Here is a 21,191-nt window from a genome sequence, read left to right on the forward strand (position 1 = left end):
CACCATCAAGAAGAGGGGAGAAACAAAACGACACCCATCAAATTCTCTCAGCTCCAGAAACCTCGAACCAGAAGCAAATTTCGAAAATTCATTCTAGTCTTCCGATGAGCCTACTCTAAGCATGCTTAGCCGAGCAACAAATTTGGAGAAAGAAAGAGAGAGAGAGAGAGAGAGAGAGAGAGAGAGAGAGTGGAGAATGAAGCAACATCAGGGGCGAGTCATCAGATAATCACGAGGAATCAAGAAAAGCAAGAAAGCTCGAGGCGCGGGAAATCTTCCCGGGAGTCGAAGCAGTAGCGGCTAACGAATAAAAAGAAAAAAAAAAAGAAAACAGATGGATCGGACGTGGCCATCGTGCAATAGAAATCAATTGAGACGACGGGGATCGAGAGACTTCAATTCTACCGATAATCGGAGACGCCATCAAGAGAAGCAGCGACGAGGGGGGTCCGGAGGATTACCGGTGAACGGAAGACCACGAGCTTCCGAGGAGGGCGGGGCGCGATCGGTCTCTTCTTCGTTTGCCGGGGGCGATTCTACTCCTCCCTCCGCAAGAGGTGGCAGCTGGAAACGACACCACCAGCTTCAGCTCGTCTGACCAAAGTATTTTTCTCACACTCTCCTTCCCCCGTTTGCAGACACGGCGAGCGAGAGCGAGAGATGGGACAGGAAAGTGCTCTAGACGATGTCGTTTTGCGAGCGGCGTGCGGGACGGTGCTCTAAACGCTGAAGTGACGAGGTCGTTTTGAAGCGCCGTGTTCTATTTTCTCTTTGGGCTTTTGGGCCTTTTCTCCTCATCTATTCTCCGATTTGGAATCTGGGCCGAGACGAAAAGTTTATAGTTTATAGCAAAAATCTAATTTCAACATAGTATTCCAATTTTATTTTGTTTTTTAGAACAAGACGACTTGTAAAGGGTTAGGTTATACGTTGAAATACCGTCGCCAAGCGAAACGGAGGAAAATGATTTTCGAATTTTGTATTAATGTCAACAAAAATTTATATATATGTAACATGTTATAATGGATAATAAAAAAAAATTCATATACTCATTTTTTGCAAGTGATACATATGGTCATATTTAATAAAATGTCTTCTAAATCCATATCTTCAGCGGAAAACGGACTATAAAATTTTCAAATTTTTATTCTTAACATAACCGTTAATGTAAAAAAGAGACGCTTTTTTATTGTGGAAAAAATCATAGGAAAGACATTTTTTACTTGTACAGAATATCCACGCACGCGTGGGAATTGTTTTATTTCCGCTTTCGTTAAAACCCAACCCTCAGAATTTATTAATTCGTTGAAAATTCGACGTTCGGAAACACGGTTTGAGAAGGAAAGGAAAATAACAACTCTGGAGATTTCTCGTTGTCTTTATATTTCGAATGGATATATACGAGTTAATCTTCACAATTACTAATTACGTTTTTTGTTCAATTTATGGAATGACTATAGCAGCTTCAAGCAGAAAAAGACAAAAAAATGGTGGGCGGTGAGATCCAGAGTAACAGTAGGATCGATCATTCCTCAATCAGCGAATCAAGCTCCAGCGAGCTTCTCAGTACATCGTCCAGACTCTTTCCCTCTTCTTCTTCTTCTTCTTCTCCACTGCTCGTCACTGCACCGCCGACGCTCTCTTCCGAGGCGGAGCCGCCGCCGCCGCCGCCGCCGAAACAACCCTCGCCTTCGACGCCGCTCGAGCCCTCGCTGCTGGCCCGCGTCCTCCTCAACCTCCGCCTGCACGACCTCAACCGTTCTTCCAACGCCCTCCGCCGCGACTCCTGGCTCGCCACCATCCGCCGGAGCGACTCGATCACCTCCCAGTCGTACTGCTGCTTCTGCTCCGCTAGCCGGCGGTCCTGGTTGGCTGTCATCTCGATCGCGCTCTTCTCGCTCTGCAGCCGCAGTATCAGGGACATGGCCTCGTCGGCGGCCGACGCGGCCGCGATCCGCTCCTTCTCGAGCTCCTTCGTCGCCGCGATTGCTCTCCGCCTCTCGATCTTCACCATCTTCCTCAGCGCTAGAACGTCGAACACTTCATCCTCTAGACAGGAGCATTCTCTATCCTCCTCCTCCTCCTCCTCCGCCTCCTCATCTTCTTCTTCGACGAGTTTGTTGGCTTTACCCGCGCTTCCCCTCACGAGCGCTTTACCGGTCACCGATTCGTGCGATTCCGGCGAATCGAGAGCCTTCAGAGCCTTCAAATCGACGCGATTTCGAGAAACCTCATCTGAATCCCCCAATTTCGGCAAGGCCTTGAGCCCTAACCGCGCGATCAGCACGAGGGCGACGGCCGCGAGGACCTGGCGGGAGCATTGTTGGATCGCGGAGACGCCGTCCTCGCCGCCGCCGCCGCCAACGCTCCCGCCGCTCAGCAGCTTGAGCAGCGACGCCCACTGCGATGCGGAGAGCCTGATCAGGAGGAGGTGGGAGAATCGCTTGAGCAAGTCGAGAAGGAAGCACGCGGTTACCAAGAGAGAGAGGGGGCCGAGGAGCCGCATGTGGTCCCCGGAGAGGCTCAGGCTTCCGTGGCGCCGGCGCTCACCACCATGTCCTCGTCGATCGATGCGTCCTGAATCCGGCGCCGGACCGAGGGAGAGCGGGAGAGGCGTTCTCGGAAATCATCGCGAAGATCAAAGCGGGCGGATGGGGCAGTTCAGTGGTCAATGCCAAAGAACGGATTGATTGTGATGGGATATCCACCTGGTTTTAGAGAGAGAGTGAGGGAGCACGTGGAGATCTGGGAGACGAAGATGACGGCGGATAAATCGAAGAAAGGTGGTCAGACCATACCTTTTAAATGCAAACTTTTTTTTTTTTTTTGAGCGACCCAAAAAATGAAAAATTTTCACGGTGAAAATAATTGTTTTTTCTCTTTGTTTTTTGCCAGAAAGAAAGAAATATAACTGGGAAAATGCTTTCCTTACATCTGTGTGTGTATATATATATATATATATATATATATAAACCAGCCATAAATGTACTGATTGATGAGGAAATCTCTTCAGATCATAATAAGAAGTTAATTATTTTTTCTCATATCATAAGATAAAAGTTAAACAGACACGACGCGCTTCTTCTTTTGGGATTTATGAAAAAGCGATCCGTCAAAAAATTAAATATCATTAAGATTTCATGCATTTATGAAGCATTATATGCAAATATACGGGTTAATAGTTGAGTATTTCGAGAGTTTCGAATTTTAAAAAAGGAAGTCAAAATGCATAAACTAGACAGATCCTAAATTAAGATTAAAACTAAGCAAAATTTTTAATTTATGAAAATCAAGTCAAATAATGTAAACAAAGAAGCCGCGCGAGGTGCATGAAGTTACCGTTTTAACTCTTGCTCATGAATTTCCTGTAAGCTCTTTGTCTATAAGAAAATGATAACATATAGCGCGAGCCCATGCGTAGCTTGCATATGTTAATAGCTTTCAAAGTGAATAAAAGGAAGGAAGAAATCATGCCAGTTTTGGAAGGTGATCGAACGTATTAAGAATGAAATGTACGTTAATTAGCTCTATCTTGGTAGAATTCACCTTTTGTGTTCTTCCCATGATCGACTGCATATAGAAAGTATTGAAAGCATGGGATAACTACCTCGTTTACATCATAAATATTTCGAGGTTTGCTCTTGTAATGACAGTTTACGAATATAATTGCCACTCAAGCTCAATTTGTTTCATGGATAATACTCTTTGTATTTTTAGCGTTTGAATCGCTCAGGAAATGAATCAATTGAAAATATTTTTAATTATTGGAAAATTTATAATTGAATTCAAAAATATGATTTCCTTTCTATAAAATCGGAAATCATTTTCCAAAATATGACTAGATATCAACGCTTAGACAAAAAAACTCTACGATTGACACGATAACCCCAATGCTTATCAAGGGCTAGGGCTAGGCTTGCCGATGTCCATGAGGTTGGGCTCCAAACTTGGGTACTAGGGGTGGGGCCCATCAAGGCTAGGATTGAGACCCCAGAGCCTAAGCTCTGATCCTAGATGTTCGAGTCTAGGTCCATCGAGGCTGGAATTAGAACTTTGGAGCTAGTCACTAGTGCTCAAATAATGGATATTTATTTAGGAAAATTAAATTAGATTTTTCTTATTAAACGATGAAAAATATTTTCTAATTTTATTTTTAGGTTTCAACTAGATACGGAAAATATTGTTATTTTTTGAAATATAACTTCCTAGAAAGTATTTTCCAAAAATATCACATTTTTGCAAAACAAAAGGATCCTTTATCGTGCATTTGTTTCATTGAAAATTTCACGATAAAAGAAATTATTTTTCACCAAGAAAAATAGTTAATTTTTATTTGTTTCATGATTTAGGGAAAGTGAATTCCTTCTTACTAGAAGGAGAAGTTATTTTAACTCAATTTGAACTTATTTTTTTCGGTCCATGAAAAAGTTTTTTGTAAATCAATTAATTTTCTGCGGTCAAATCATTGGAAAATTGGAAAACAAATTCCTAGAAAAGAGTATTCTTTCAAACAAACAGACCCTTGGATTATGTTTGTTTCATTGAAAAATTCATTATTCTTGTCAAATCTAAATTTGTTGTTTTCGGTGCATGAAAATATTCTTTTTTTTTTTTTTTTTTTTTTTTTTTTTTTTTAGATCATCTAATTTTTCGCCATTTGAACGAACAAGTTTAAAAAAAAAAAAAAAACTGAAAAAGTTATAAAATAATGTTTCGGATATAAATTTTTTTTTCAAAAAAAGGGACCACTAAACAACCTTTAGAACCGCATTTTTCATCGCCCAAAGATGTGAATGACGAGGCTCGCAACTGGGCGGAATCCTGGCATCGAGAAAGAGCAGATGCACGGGAAAATGATCGAAATGCCTCAGGGACCACGTGATCATCATCGAGAACCATGCAGAACCCCAAGTACCATCGTCATCATTTACTATTCTATCTCTCGCCAAGTGGAACGTCCATTGCTGTGTTATCCTCTCTTTTCAGTAAAGAAGAGGTGGGAAGAAGGTGGTGGCGAATTCTGTAATGATCAGATCACCAGCAACCATTTCTAGGGTTTGTCATGAACTTGCATGATTTCCCCGAGCGCATATGAAGTTTCATAAGTTCGCCCACTAGTTCCTTTATTTAATAATGCAACGGATTCAGCGCTGCTTGAAAGCACGAGCAAGGATTCTTTTTAGGCTAGATCCTCCGCCTTCAAAAATACAGAAAGTTCAGGTTATTTTACCGAGTCAACGACACCCGATCCACACATATTTTGGATCGAACCCTAACCCAACAATAAACACAAAATACCACATAAGTTTCCATGGTTTGTGTGTTGCTATTAGGAACAAACGGTTCGAACCACGTTGTTTTGGAATGCTTCAATCCACGAAAGAGGCGAAGTCGTTAACATGAAGTCATTTTTAGACAATCTGTCTAGCCCACTGAGATCGATAGGGTGACGGAAGGGGAAGACAATAAGAATGATACATACAATGAGGAACTATTTTTGTAAACGAGGCTTGAGTTTTCGTCAATCTTACTTGCACTAATGTTCGTCGGCGTTACAAGAAGATACTTGAGACTATGTAAACGTATCTTGCAAAGGAGCAACATAACTCATGACTGGCATTTTTTAGGGGAGCGAGAGAATTGGAGATTAAAAATTGAGTATGCTAATCGCTTGTCTTATTGAAGAACGACTCGTATAGTCTGGATTTTATTTGTTCTCTCCCAACCTCTCCGGACAATCTCGGATCGGCCACACCAAGAAGCATCCGTAACCCACATAGATCCCAAACCCACTCGACTAATTGTATTGAGTACTCTTTAGTCGACCATCGTTCAATTGACCTTCTTCGAATGCTATCTCAAGAGCAACTACTCTGAAACTGTACACATTAGATTCCTTAGTAGCTTTGTCTATTATGAGACATTCGGTAGCCATGTATCCGCATGTTCCTGCTAAGACAGTGATTGGTGATCCCTTATCATGATCGACAAGCCTAGTTAGGCCAAAGTCCTCTAGTTTGACATTGAAGTCAGTATCCAACATCATGTTGCTCGACTTGATAATCCCATGCAAGACGCATTGATTGCCCAATCCGTGCATATGTTGCAATGCGGAAGCCAAGTCTCGAGCGATTCTATGTCTCATCTCCCACGAGAGCAAGCTAACGCCTTTGAAGAGATGCAAGTCCAGGCTCCCATTGGGCATGAATTCGTATGCGAGCAGCAGTTTTCCCTTCTCATGGCACCAACCTATAAGTTGTACCAAGTTCCGAGGCCTCAACTGGCTGATGATCTTTACCATGGACGCATCCTCTTTGATCCCTTGCGTAGAGTTCCTCAAGCCACGCTTGACTGCCAAATAAAAGTTCGATTCCTTCAAAAGACCCTTGTAAATGCCACCGAACCCGACTTGAATATGTTAATAGTTTTCAAAATATATAAGTAGATAAATCTTTGAAGAATTCACCTTTTGTTTTCCTCCTATGATATGATCGAGTATATATAGAAAGTGTTCGAAGCATGGGATGACTAGCTCGTTAAATAATCAATATCTTGAGTTCTTAATATTTCTGGTATTATTTCATAAAGGGTTGTTCTCTGACGAGTTCACGAGGATATTCATCACTTAAATTATGTTTGCTTCACTGAAAAATTTATAATAGAAGAAATAATTTTCTATGAAATTTGTATTTATTTGGTAATTTAGAGAAAACTATTTTTGAAAAGTCATTTTTCTTGACTTTAAACTTGTTATTTTTGGCCTATGGAAAACATTTTCTATAGAGGATTAGTTTTGAGCCATCTAAATACGGAAAAGTCGGAAAACAATTTTTAGGAAATAATTTATTTTTTTTCTGAACAAACGGATCCTTAGATAACAACGAGAACGATAAGGTCATTCGCAAAACCAAAGTACCATCACCATTATCCTTCCATCATTTGCTTCTTTATCTTGCGCCAAGGGGAACGTCCATTGCTACGTAAATCTTCATTTTTCAGTAAAGAAGATAAAGCAACGAATTCAGTGTTGCTTAAAAGCACGATAAAGGATTCTTCTAATGACTTCTTGCGAGCAATTCAACAACGCACAACAAACACGAACCCAACAATAAACTCAAAAACCACACAAACCTCAATCGTATGTGTGTTGCTATTAGGAACAAATGATTCGATGGATGCTGTTTTAGAATACTACAATCCATGAAAGAGGCGAAGTCTTTAACATGAATACGTTTTTCAACAATCCCTCTAGCCCACCAAGATCGATACGATGACGGAAGGGGAAAATGATCAGGATGATAGATACAATGGGGAATCGGTTTTGCAAGCAAGGCTCGAGGTTTCTTCAATCTTGCTTGCACTACTGTTCGCGGCAATACAAGAAGATGCTTGAGATGTAAACATATCTTGCGAAGGAGCAACATCCCTCATAACAGGCATTTTTTTTTTATGGGAGTGAGAGCATTGGAACTTCGAAATTGAATACGCTAATTGCTTGTTGTTGGGATTAACGGATCCCCAAAAACCGGATTCGACACTAAATCGAACCCCTAAAATGAATGGGGAAGACGAAACCCGGGAAAAACACGTATCACCGATCCTAAAGCACATCACGGATTCGAGCGTACCTTGTTAGCCACAGATTAAACACCAATGCTGAAAATCGAGGAAGAAATTCTGATCCCGTTTGATCCGATGACGTCGATTGGCCTTGAAGGGAAGACAGCGTCGCCTTAAGCGTTTTCTTCTTTTTGGAGGGAGAGAGGGAGAGGAACGTACGTGCGTTATTATGCCAAAGGGTGTGTTCCTCCCTCTCTCTTTCTCCTTTTATACGTTCCCTCCAACAAAGGAACGTACCTTCATCCATGGGCCCTATTCCTATGGGCCGGGCTTTTAGGCCCAACATGGGCGGACGAGCCTTAAGCCCAACATTAAAAACCATCATCTCCCACTCGCACATGGTGGGCTGAACAGAATTCTCTTTACCTCTCTTCAACATTCATACCAGTGAATAATCCGTGCGACTAGCATACTTTGAGAGCTCGTTGCCATACATCTGTTAGGAATATATAACAGCTCATAATGGGCATCACACTCCGAGTAGATTTAGTATGCAGCACCCTAGATCGATTGATCACATTTATATCTCTCTTGATCTCTTTTAAACAATGATATATATATTGTATTCACAATTATGATTATCACAAAGACAGTCATAATTGGTTAACCGGTGAATACAAAAACTACAATGTGATTCTCCAAATTCGATATTCCTCTTCCTTTCAAACTCTCAATTTCAGTTCAGCTTGCTTTTCTAGAAATGTCCCATTAGATCGAATCAACTCATGACCATTGGCAACATCCTAAGATAGCAAATACTAAATAGAAATCTTGAGAATAAGTAAGAGTCATGAGGGGACTAAAAAATTGAGGAACTCTTTTCCTCAAGAGTCTCACACGACATAAAAGTTGAGATCAAACTTTTGCCACTCTTATTGGTCGTTTCATGCATACGTAGTATGAAATACGTATTACGGTATTAACTAATTTCTCATGGATCGTATGTCTATACATTTCAATACCGTACAGATGATAGTCCAGACATACCCAATGTCTAACTTGAGTTCACGTATCTACTCATTCACAAAATTCATCAGAACTCACATCTGGCATCATAGACAGATAAAGTAAAATATGTGGGGTATTTTACTTTCGGATATAGTAAGTATTATGTCATCATCTTAACACCCAGTTAAGGCGACATACGTATTTTAAGCTTGAGCTCTCGATTATCACCTAGATAATAAGCTTAAAAACAGTCTCATCCCTATTTATCACACAGTAAATAGAGGCGATTACCCGTGTGAGTGGACTAATCTTATATCTGTCCGACATACTTTCTCAATTTAATGTAATGCACTGAGCATTAAGATGCATAAAGATCAAACAAAGATTCATAGGCATTAATGATGAAAAAACACAAATTCATCAAATGTGAACACTTCAGGGAAATTACAATCCAGTACATCAGACTCTACGTAATCCTAGAGATTTTACATGGCCACAAAACACATATCTAGGTTTTGGCTTTGTCATAGGATCTGCTACCATTCTATGCGTAACATGTATTGTAAGTTCACATCTTTTCGTGCAATCATATTCTTGATAAAATTATACTTTGTATCTATATGTTTGGTCTTGCCATGATATTTTGGATCTTTGGTGTACGCTTTTGCTGCTTGACTATCACAGTTAACCAACAATGAATCTGCAGCACTTCAAATAACACATAAATGATCCAATAATCTCTTAAGCCAAACATCTTCTTATACTGCTCATATAATGCCACGAACTCATTTTCCATCGTGGACAAGGCTATACACATTTGTTTCTTACTGCTCCAACATATGGTGCCATTATTCGGTAAGAAAACAAACCCAGAGGTAGATTTTCTTTCATCTAAATCTCCTCTCCAATCAACATTAGAATAACCTTAGAGTCGCAGATCCTTTCCATAATAACTCAGCGTATAATCAGCAGTTCCCTTTAGATACCTTAGTATTCTCTTAACGGCTTTCCAATGTGCTTGACCTGGATTGGATTGGTATCTTCTCACAATTCCAACTGCAAAACATATGTCAAGTCTTGTACACATCATAGCGTACATCAAGCTCCCAACAGCACTAGCATAAGGAACATGTTTCATTTGTTCATTCTCTTGTGGAGTCCTTAGACACATTCTATGGCTCAATCATTCACCTTTTGCAATAGGAGTGTCTATGGGTTTACAATCCCATATCATTCATCTCAAAGTTGGAAGACAACCAACTTTTGACAGTATTGAGAAGCTCCATATTGCTTCCGGCAATTAGTATATCATCAACATATAATGATATGATCACAAATTAATCCTTTGGATCTTTTGATATATACATAATGATCCTCATCTATCATTTTAAAATCATATGCCACTATGGCATTATGAAAACGTATATACCATTGTCTTGATGACTGCTTGAGGTAATATATCGATCTCAAAAGTCGACATACCTTTTCTTCTTGGCCTTTCACTATGAAACCAGCAGGTTGTTCCATATATATTTCTTCCTCTAATTCTCCATTGAGAAAAGCAGTCTTTACATCCATTTGATGTAACTCAAGATCCATACTAACCACTATTGCCAGAATTATGCGCATCGAGGTAAATCTCACCACAGGAGAAAATGTTTCTTCATAATCAATTCCTTCATGTTGATTATACCCATTCGCCAGAAGGCGAGCCTTATGCCTTTCTATCGAGCCATCAGCTTTTCACTTTATTTTGAGAACCCACTTGTTCCCAATAGCTCTGCGTCCTTTTGGAAGATCAACCAGTTCCTAGACTTGGTTTGACTTCATTGACTCAATCTCCTCTTTCATTGCATAAATCCATTTTTCCTTACTAGGGCATTTCAGAGCCTCATTAATATTTTTTGGCTCATCCTCATCTTGTGGAGCAACCATAAAAGTTTCTCCTTCAATGTCAAAACTTCGTCGGGGAATACTCTGGCGACTTGTTCGCCGTATAGGAGATTGTACACTTAGCACATCATTCCCCATAATGCTCCCACTAGGATTAGATAATGATGACATCGTCTCATCATATGGTTGTAATTGAGAATGAGTTGAATTCAATTCATCACTTCTCATATTACTCCCACTTGGACGAACTACACTAATATCATTATCTTGATCCAAGGTTTCAAATAGGAAGTAATCTTTCCCTATTTCGCCCTTCTTAGGAAATTCATCCTCTAAGAATGTGACATCCCGTGATTCAAATTCAGTTATACTCCCACTTTCCTACTCACCTATGAACACATACCCTTTCGAGTGTTCGGAGTATCTCATTAAAATACTCTTCTTTCCTTCAGGACACAATTTCCCAAACTTGTGAGAGAACTTATGAGTATAGGCAGCATAACCCCATGGCTTAAGTAAACTTAAGTCCGGTTTTCTACCTGTCCATAACTCATATGGAGTGGAACTAACTGATTTGGAAGGCACCCGGTTAAGTATATAGGCAACAGTTAACAACGCATCACTCCAAAAAGTGATATGTAAGTTAGCATGCGCCATCATGGACCTAACCATTTCCGTAGGGTTCGTTTCTTCTCTCCGCAACACCATTTTGTTGAGGAGTATGTGGAATAGACAACTGTATTTCTATTCCTTTTCATCACATTATTTTCTGAACTCATTAAATAAATATTCTCGACCTCGATCGGATCTCAATGCTTTTATTTTCTTGTCTAATTGATTTTCTACCAAGTTCATTAAACCTTTTGAAACAACTTATTGCTTCAGATTTATGAGAAATCAAATAGACATATCCGAATCGAGTATAATCATCTATAAAAGTGATGAAATAAACAACCCCATGCCTTCCTCTCACATTCATTGAACCACAGACGTCAGAATGTATTAAATGCAGAGGAAATTCAGCTCTTTTATCTTTTCCAAATGGTTTCCTTGTCGTTTTCCCTACTAGGCAATGCTCACATATAGGCAAATCGACTTTTTCAATGTTGCCCAACAAGCCCTCTTTGGCTAGTCTATTCATACATTATTGGCCAATATGACCAAGTCTAGCATGCCACACATTCACATCATTATCATATGAAGTAGAAGACGTGAAACAAGGGAATAACAAACATTGACATCACCACAAATCAACATTTAGTACAATAAAACCATCCAGAAAGTGATCACAACCATAGTAGTTTGTATCCAAATACAAATCTACACCGCTATTACGGAAGTTCACAATAAAACCAAGCTTAACCAACATTAAAACAGACACTTAAATTTCGACGAATCTCCAGAGCATCTAGAACATCATGTAGGAACAAGGTGCGTCCACCACGCATGTTCAATTGGCAGGTGCCAATCCCTTTAACTTCATCTCTGGAGTTATTTCCTACATAGATCCACTTAGTTCTAGTTGGTACTCGTCGGAATTCCACGAATGATCCTCTATCCTTCGCTACATGGTCTGTTACTCCTGAATCTACAGTCCACAAAGGATTGGATTCAGCCAATAATATAGAACTTGACACCTATGCAAAGTTCTCAAATGTACAAGAGGTGTTTACTTTCTTTGGCTCACGACAGTCGCGAGCATAGTGACCCTTCTTGTCACAATTGTAACACCTCACCCTTGACATTTTCTTCACTTGAGGACGTTTTCCTCTCTTGTGTTGGTTAACTCTTGATCTCTTGCAATAAGGACTTGATCCTTTGCATTCCCACATATTGAACGAATCAATACGATTACGCTTAGAGCTCAAAGCCCTTTCTGAGCTAGAACCAGCATTGCAAATATCTATTTTCGGCTCACATGCTGTCAAGCGGTCCTCTACCAGCTCAAGGTGGCGCATAGCATCCTCAAGATCTTCCATAACATGGTCAAGAGCTTCTAGTGCTTCTTGCTTTTCCAACACATATTGAATCTTCATATTCAATATTTCACAATTGTTGCTGTTCACATCAGCAATTACGTTCTTAGTTGCTGAACCCATCAATCTGAACACATCAGACATATATGCACGAATAATTAATGCCTATCATTTATGCATCCACTTTGCACAGACCCATCATATCAATGAATAATTTCAAGTAAGGTTTCAATCAAAAGGTCACTACATTTCCAATCATCCTCCAAAAATCCTAACTTAAAAATATTATTAATATAATTGTCTTATGTAAAATAAATTCTATGAAGTTACAAAAACTTCTATAAACTACCCACAGCTAACTATCCACAGCAATCAGCAATAACAGAAAGCAACATATAATTGACATCCAATAAAATAATAATGCTTTCAACTAATACAACAATCCATTACACTAAGTAATATATCCAAAAAGAAATATCAACATAGAAAGTGATATTCAACACTCAAAAACATCTCAAACTAATCTAAGAAATAAATAGAGAAAGTCCCTTCTAATCTATCAATCAAAGTATCTGAGAAAACTGAAGGCACATTTGCCAACCATGGAAAAACTTTTGGAGAGCTTTCATGTCGCCACCAAGGCGCATTTACTCTACGCCATGTGGCGCTCAATCTAAGGGTTGAAGTTTTGGCCAACTCAATCCTATAGTACTCTCTTACAAAAGCTTCCACTAGCCTCCTATAATTCGGGATCACGTTGACTTCCCATAGCCGATCTAACACTGCTTGCCATTCAAGTGGAAGAGTGTTCATCAAAGCCGGCACCTTCTCAAAATCCGGCATAAGATAACCATTCCAGATGATTTCCTGTATCATCTTATTGACCCTGACCACGTGTGATACTAAATCACCGTCATGCCACCGATAATAAGCTAACTCTTTCATCAGCCTTTTCAGTCTAGCTCTTCCTTCGTTCGTTCTCGGGATTGCAGGTATCCGTGCATAACGCATCATAGTTCCCGCAACAAATGCGAACCAAAAATGAATCACTTATAATCCACAATAAACAAAATGGAAAATACATAATTTTCCATGATTCATGCAACAAATGCAGAATAAAAAATGGATTACCTCTAACCCACACAGACATAATTAAAAAAGAAACAAATTCTTTTCTTTTTTTTCGATCAACGGGTCAACGGTCAATGGTCAACGGTCAACGGGTCAACGGTCGTCAGTCAACGGTCAGGTCGTCGAACCGGTGGGGCCGGGTCGGACGAACCGACCGCCCATGCCGCGTGCGTGCGCGAGATGACGTCACGTAGACGTTAGCCGGCACGTGCCGCGCGCGTGCCAGGCGTCCGCGGTCGGGTCGGGTCGGGTCGCCGGCCGGTGACCGCCCAGCCAATCATCGTCGGCGCTGACGTCATCGATGACGTCATCCCAGCGGTTACCGATCGTTGGGTGACGTCATGCTGACGTTAGCACGCGTCGGTCCGCCGACCGGCGCGTGCCGGTTCGCCGCCGGCATCGCGCACGTGCCGGTTCGCCGACCGGCGCGTGTGGCGCACGCGCTGGCCGATGCCAGCGCTTCGGGCGCGTCGCGCCCACGCGCAGCGCCTTCTGGCCGCGCGTGTGGGCGCGTGCGGCGTTGCCCGACGGCACACGACCTGTCGACGGACTTGCCTCGACGAGCCCTTTCACCCTATGCTTTCAGAAATCGATTTCGAGTCACAGAAACTCGAAAAAATGGACGAACAACGCTCGGGTGTCGGGATTTCTCGCCCCGATCCGTATGGCCGAAAATTTTCGTGAAAAATCAATCAAAAAACATCAAACAGGTCGGAAAAACGTGAACTATGGCTCAGATACCAATGTTGGGATTAACGGATCCCCAAAAACCGGATTCGACACTAAATCGAACCCCTAAAATGAATGCGGAAGACAAAGCCCGGGAAAAACACGTATCACCGATCCTAAAGCACACCACAGATTCGAGCGTACCTTGTTAGCCACAGATTAAACACCAATGCTGAAAATTAAGGAAGAAATTCTGATCCCGTTCGATTCGATGACGTCAATTGGCCTTGAAGGGAAGACAACGTCGCCTTAAGCGTTTTCTTCTTTTTGGAGGGAGAGAGGGAGAGGAACGTACGTGCGTTATTATGCCAAAGGGTGTGTTCCTCCCTCTCTCTTTGTCCTTTTATACGTTCCCTCCAACAAAGGAACGTACCCCTTCATCCATGGGCCCTATTCCTATGGGCCGGGCTTTTAGGCCCAACATGGGCGGACGGGCCTTAAGCCCAACATTAAAAACCATCACTTGTCTTATGGAAGGACGACTTGTGTAGTCCGGATGCGCACACTAGAGTCCAACCAACATCAAGCATTTCATTTGTTCTCTCACAAACTCTTTGGACAATCTTGGATCGGCTGCATCAAAAAGCATCCCTAACCCATACAGATCCCAAACCCACTCAACTAATTGTACTGGATACTCTTCAGCTGATCCTTGTTCAATTGACCTTCTTCCGCATGCTATCTCGAGAGTAACTACTTTGAAGCTGTACACATCAGATTCCTTAGTGGGTTTGCCTGTTATGAGACATTCAGGGGCTATGTATCCGTGTGTTCCTGCTAAGTTAGTGGTTCATGACCCCTTATCATGATTGACAAACTTAGCTAGGCCAAAGTCCCCAAGTTTGGCATTGAAGTCGGTATCCAACATCATGTTGCTCGACTTGATACCCCTATGCAAGATGCGTTGGTTGCCGAATTCGTGAAGATAGAGAAATGTGGAGGCCAAGTCTTGAGCGATTCTATGTCTCACCTCCCACGAGAGAAAGCTAACACCTTTGAAGAGATGCAAGTCCAGGCTCCCATTAAGCATGAATTCACATGCGCGCAGCAGTTGCCCCTTCTCATGGCACCAACCGATGAGTTGCACCAAGTTTCGATGCCTCAATTGACTAATTATCTTCACCTCAGATGCATATTCTTTGATCCCTTGCTTAGAGTTCCTCGAGACACGCTTGACTGCCAAATCGGAGTTCAATTTCCTCAAGCGACCCTTGTAAACGTCACCCAACCCGCCTTCTCCGAGCTTCCCTTTCTCATCGAAGTCGTTCGTGGCAAGAGCTAACTCATGATGATAAAATTCCAAAGGCCCTGCTCTCTTTCTAAAGTCATCATCAATACGGTCTATCTCATCAAGCGCTATCACATCATCCTCTTCATTCCTAACCCATTTCCTCCTAGAAAGAAACCAGACAATGCCTAGACTGCTGCCCAGAGAACCCGCAAAGATGCCCAACCACATTACTAAAACTCTAAGATTCCCATGTCTTCTAGGGTTTGGCAAGTCGTCACTATCCGTGGAGAATTTCCATGATAGGATTTTGTGCATCTCGTTGTAAATCCCGGTGGTGGCCGTGAAGCCGACAAATGTTGGAGATAACACCTAATATGAAAGCAAGAAAAGTCCATTTTGGACTTTGATCCTAACCGACTCTGGTAAAGGCAAAATAAAATTACCGCCTCCAACCATTGAAGACAGCTGGAATTGTTCAACATGCAAGCTGTTGGTCAAGAGATGAGCACAGGTTGACACCTGGGGTCAAAAAGATAAGACACCAGCTTGGCTTATCCTCCATGAAGGCGGCAACTATGGCGGTTCTCCCTTTCGTTTTGAAGTCGGCTATTGGACTTCAATAGGCGGTGGAACCTCGGCCTATATATAAGGCTTAGAGGAGAAGCATTTAAAGGCAAGTCACCAGATGAAAAAGGGTGAGCTTCAAGAGAGAAAAGAGGAAATGTAGCCCGAAAGAAAGAGTAGCTCTATGTGAGCAAATTATTCCTCCATGAATGAGAAGGGAAGATGGAATAGCTGATTGTATACTTGTACCAGCTAGTTTATTTTGAGTCGTTTGAGTTTCAGTATAACAAGTGTGTCTTTTAGTTGTCTATTACAATTCTCTCGTGTAACCACCACAATGCTTATGTATACATTATATGAGATATCAGAATAAAAACTACGCACTTTATAATTGATATCAGAGCAAAGGTTCACATACCCTACAACAGGGACCCACTCGGGTAAAACTTGGCTCAGGTTGACAAGAAGGCTAGTGATGCCAAATTCATGCGTACCTCCATCCTTGAAATTAGTGAAATTGACGCTTAATAGGCAAGCCCTCGAATTGTAAGAAATCCAAGCTTCAACCATAAGGCCTTCACTTGTTAGGTGATCCCATTGGGAGAATTACCAAAAAAGTCATAAACTTATTATAATTATGTCAATTCAGTCATAATTTTTTTTTTATCAATTTAGTTCTAAACCTTTTACAATTGTGTCAATTCAGTCCATCCGGCCAAAATTGGCTAGCCGGCGCTAATGTGGATGCCAGCCATCCAACGAACGCTGACATGTCAATTTTTTATTATTATTATTTTTTCAAATTTTTAAATATTTTGAGTTTTTGAATTCATTTTTTCCCCACTTTCTCCTTCCCTTAGATGGCTGGCGTCGACTAATGGCGAGGCTCCCCCACCAGCCACTAGCAAGGGCAAGCCCTACCTAGCCATGGCGAGGCCAGCCTTGCCGTCGTTGGGCGAGGCTCGACCTTGCCATGGCCGGGCAAGGCCGAGCCTCGCCAGATGTGGCGACGGTGGCCTCGTCGTCGCTAGGCGAGGCTCGCTTTCACCGGTGGCCGGCGGGGTGATCCTTGTTGGCCCTCACCTCGCTACGCCGGCCGGCCAGAGGAAGGAGAAAGTGGAAAAAAAATATTAAAAATTCAAAAAAAATTTAAAAAATTTAAAAATAAAAATATTAACAAATTGCCACATCAGCGTTCATCGGCCGACCGTCCTGGCCAGCGTCCATGTTAGCTCCGACCAGCCAATTTTGGCCAGATGGACTGAATTGACATAATTGAAAATGGTTTAGGACTAAATTGGCAAAAAAACGTTTAGGATCGAATTAGCACAATTATAATAGGTTTATGACTTTTTTTGGCAATTATTCTGATCTCATCTACTTAGGTAGCACATGGTAACACTCTTGTTTCTCCCAATTTTTGTTCTTTTGTTCCTCGGAACAAAAAAAGAACATAAACTTGTTTGATAAAACAATTGTTCTTGGGAATAGTTTTGAGAAGCAAAAAAGTTACTTCTTATTCTCGGAAACAATTTCTAGAAATAAACTAATTTTCTTTTTTATTTTTCTTTTATTTATTTTTCTTGCCGCAGCCGTTGCCAATCGCCCTGAGCCACCGCCCACCGCCCACCACCGCCGTTGCTGGCCGTCTCCGTCCGCCGCCGCCGCCGCCACCGCCACCGGCCGCCGGCCGCGCCGTTGCCATCCGCGATCCGCCACTGGCCGTCGTCGGTCACCGGTCGTTGGACGCCAGCTGCCACCGATCGCCCGTCGCCGCCACTGCTGGTGATCGGCGGCCAGCAGCAGCGGCGATCCGTAAGTAAGAATAAAAAATTAATAAATACGAAAAAGAAATTTTTGAGTTACGAAACGCATTTCTATTTTTTTTTTTCTATTCCAAGAGTAGAAATTTTGTATAGTTACCAAACAAGTTCTTTTACTTAGAAATTGTTCCCTGAACAAAAATAGAAAATAACTATTTTTGAAAAAAAAAAACTCTTCCTCGGAACAGAGCATTGTCATGCGCAGCCTTAAAGCACTAGAATTTAGGGAATGGACGTCCATGCCTACATGCATAAACTGCAGGTCCCACTTATCGGTGAAAGTGTTGAACTGTGCGTTTGGTTCAGCATTTTAAAAGCTAATTGGGAAAATGCAAAGTAGTTTAGCTTAAAGGACTTTGGATAAATATAAAAACCGTTTGGTAAACTATATTTTGAGAAGCAATTTTAAGGAAAATACCACTTGATAGAAAACAAATTTGAAAAGCCTTTTCGGTAAGTACTATTAGTTTTTTAATTTTTATTTTTTTAAAATTGAAAAAAATAATGTATGCAACTTTTAGAATATAAAATTTTGACAATAATGCAAAAAAAGAAAAGAAAATCAAATGTATGTGTATATTCATTAAAAGACCAAACCCTTGGCCGGATTTTTTTGAATTCTTATTTGTTTAAAATTGACAAATAAAATGTATACAACTTTTAAAATATAATTTTGGACAATAATGCTAATAAAAGGGGCAAAGGGTTTGGTCCTTTTTTTAATTTTTTTTTATATATTTGATTTTTTAGCATTTATATATATTTGATTTTTTGTATTTAAAATAATAATAATGATGGAAAAATTGGAATTTTGAAGAATGGATGAGAGTAGTTCTAGAAGAAAAAATGAGTTTCAACATTTGGCCAAATGCTGAAAGCTCAATACTAGTATTGGACTATTAGCATTCAAAATGCTAACTTTCACTTGAAAGTTACTTTAAAATGATTGTCAAAAGGTCTAACATTTCTTCAATGGGCTTTGGAGTCCAAAAATCTATTGGGAATGCTGAACCAAATGCACTCGAACTTCACGGCCAAAAAAGAGTTATTTTTAGAGAACCCAGGGTGGCTCGCGACGTTGCAAGGAACTTGTCAGCAGTGAAAGAATCATTTGGGGGAAGAAAGAAGGTTAGTCCGTCAGAGTAATGTGTCTGGTTTCATGTATTAATGATGAAGGAGAAGTGGGTGCTGAAATTTGCGAAATAGCCCATTGCAGTGTTTGTATAGATGCAATGGTTTGCTATACGTGGCATGGCCAAGCTATTGATTACTGGCCAGAAATAATCATGAGCGAGGATGATATATCCATCTACAAGAGTGGCGGATCCTTGCAGCCGTATGTTTGGAGTACCTGAATTGAACTCAACTAATTCGAAAGAGAGCAAGTTGGGATAAGAGCTTCTGATCATGGAGACAACGAAGGTGGCGAAGAGGCCTAGTTGTTGAAGGTGAGATTTTCTAAAGATGTTAATCCCCAAGGATCACACAATTGCTAGAGGTAGTGACGGAGAATTGGTTTTGGGGGTTGAAGGTGTAAATTGAGATATAATAATCCTAGTAATAATCATAATAATACATCAATACCAATCATCAAGATGACAAGAAGTTGCCTTCATTGTACTAAGTTCCCCGTCTCTTTTATCATGCTCTAAACCAAAGAAAAGGAATCAAAATGAGGACGGCTTGGCAAAATATATTTGTTCCCATGTCTAGGTAGGCGAATTACAGACAACTATACTTCTTCTTGTTTGTCGCACACAGTTTGGACGAATCACGGTCTACCCTCCTATTTTCATAAGCAAGACCTCAATTCTAAATCTAATTCTTTTTGCCGGTCTAATTCTCTCTTTCTGCAGATTTTGCATATTTTGCACCTTTTAAGGATTAGGATTGTTGAGCTCTAGGATTGACATTCCTCGTCGAAGACTCTAATGCTAAATGATAATGATGTTAAGAATTAGCAATCATCATAACAGGCAGACTGGGGTATCGGATTAAATATATTAGCGTCTTTTTTTTTTTAAACTATGTACAACAATGAACGAGCATGTGGTTCTCTCCACTCACATTCGATCAGCCTTCTTCCATGTCCTACTTTGAGAGCAATCATCCCAAAGCCGTATATTTCCAATTTCTTCTTCACTTTGCCGAAAAGTAGGGATTGGCGAGCCATGTATCCTAGTGTTCCTACCGAAACTTTGGTTTGCCACCCTTTGCTAACTGCCGGTTGGCAACAAGCCAAGAATGGGTATGCTTTGGATTCACATTGAATGATGCCTATAGGCGGGATGTTGAAAATCAAGTAGATTCTCAATTGAATTACACACGCTCAAACTACTATAAAACCAAACTCTCCACATCCCTCACATAATAATACATAACTTTATTTTGAGATGGTGTTAGGAAAAATCACACTTATAAAGAACTTTTATTTTTTTATAAAAAAATAAATCAAACCCTTTACTAGACACCAACGAAAAGCTTAAGCCACCAACAAACCAGATTTGGCCAGGATGATTGTGACTTGAGGTCGCACAACCTCAAGTGAGGCTCGCTAGTGTTAGATTTGGCTCGTTTGGCGTGATCAGTTTTGGTGTCGCGAGCAACAGTCGTGCAAGGTGGTTGGTAGTGAGGGCAATTTTAGAATTTCAAAACTCTAGCGAGGTCAAAATTAAAGGAAAAAAAATGTAATAACATTTTGGAAATGTTAAACGGCACAGCTCCTTAACCGGGGGGACTGATTAGCCCAGTTGGTTAAGGAACTGTGCCGTTAGGTATGGCTAACCAGCCATGGGATTTTCACCCACTCCATATCACGCCATGTGACATCCTGATTTTTCAATTCTATTTTCAATAAATTGAGACGGGCATTTCGTTGGCACGCATATAGTTCATTTTCTTGAGTTGGCCACTTATGTAAAAACTAGTCTATCAGGTGAAGCCGTTAAGAGATTCTAATGCATCAGACTCGAGAATTTGATCAGGAAGCGACTTTTCAACCGAACGGCACAATTAAAAATCAATTAGAGACCGGAGATAGGTCGACTCAACAGAGGCATGTGATCAGGTATGAGTGATTCCACTAGATCGTACAATTATTATCGATCGGCACTAGACCGACTTTTTTGTCAATTGGGTACCTTGTGTCCGTATTTGAAACCTTGAAATTACCCCGACAACTGAAAGTCGCCAATGTGTCAAAGATGTACATTGTGGCTTGAATTGATCAATCACATGTCAAATGTATGAAAATTTCTAAAAGTTGCCCGGTATATC

At 40.9% G+C, this 21,191-nt stretch overlaps 1 protein-coding gene and 1 pseudogene across 1 annotated transcript; both read right to left on the reverse strand.

Moving 5' to 3' along the window:
- Positions 1 to 1,341: 1,341 nt before the first annotated feature.
- On the reverse strand, positions 1,342 to 2,714 carry LOC104419871 (probable myosin-binding protein 5). Its single transcript, XM_010031680.3, has 2 exons — positions 2,477 to 2,714; positions 1,342 to 2,401 (listed from the first exon to the last, which is right to left on the reverse strand). The coding sequence occupies exons 1-2, from the start codon at positions 2,504 to 2,506 to the stop codon at positions 1,526 to 1,528; spliced, it is 906 nt and encodes a 301-aa protein (XP_010029982.2). The 5' UTR covers positions 2,507 to 2,714; the 3' UTR covers positions 1,342 to 1,525.
- A 3,083-nt stretch (positions 2,715 to 5,797) lies between these two features.
- LOC104430912 lies at positions 5,798 to 15,756 on the reverse strand (annotated as a pseudogene).
- Positions 15,757 to 21,191: the final 5,435 nt, after the last annotated feature.

Source organism: Eucalyptus grandis, chromosome 3 (genome assembly GCF_016545825.1).
Source record: "Eucalyptus grandis isolate ANBG69807.140 chromosome 3, ASM1654582v1, whole genome shotgun sequence".
Classification (NCBI taxonomy): domain Eukaryota; kingdom Viridiplantae; phylum Streptophyta; class Magnoliopsida; order Myrtales; family Myrtaceae; genus Eucalyptus; species Eucalyptus grandis.

Coding starts and splice junctions, on each gene's coding strand:
- LOC104419871 (XM_010031680.3), bottom strand. CDS start 2,506: ATGCGGCTCCTCGGCCCCCTCTCTCTCTTG. Junction 2,402..2,476: donor TCGGCCCCCTCTCTCTCTTG/GTAACCGCGTGC, acceptor TCCGCATCGCAG/TGGGCGTCGCTGCTCAAGCT.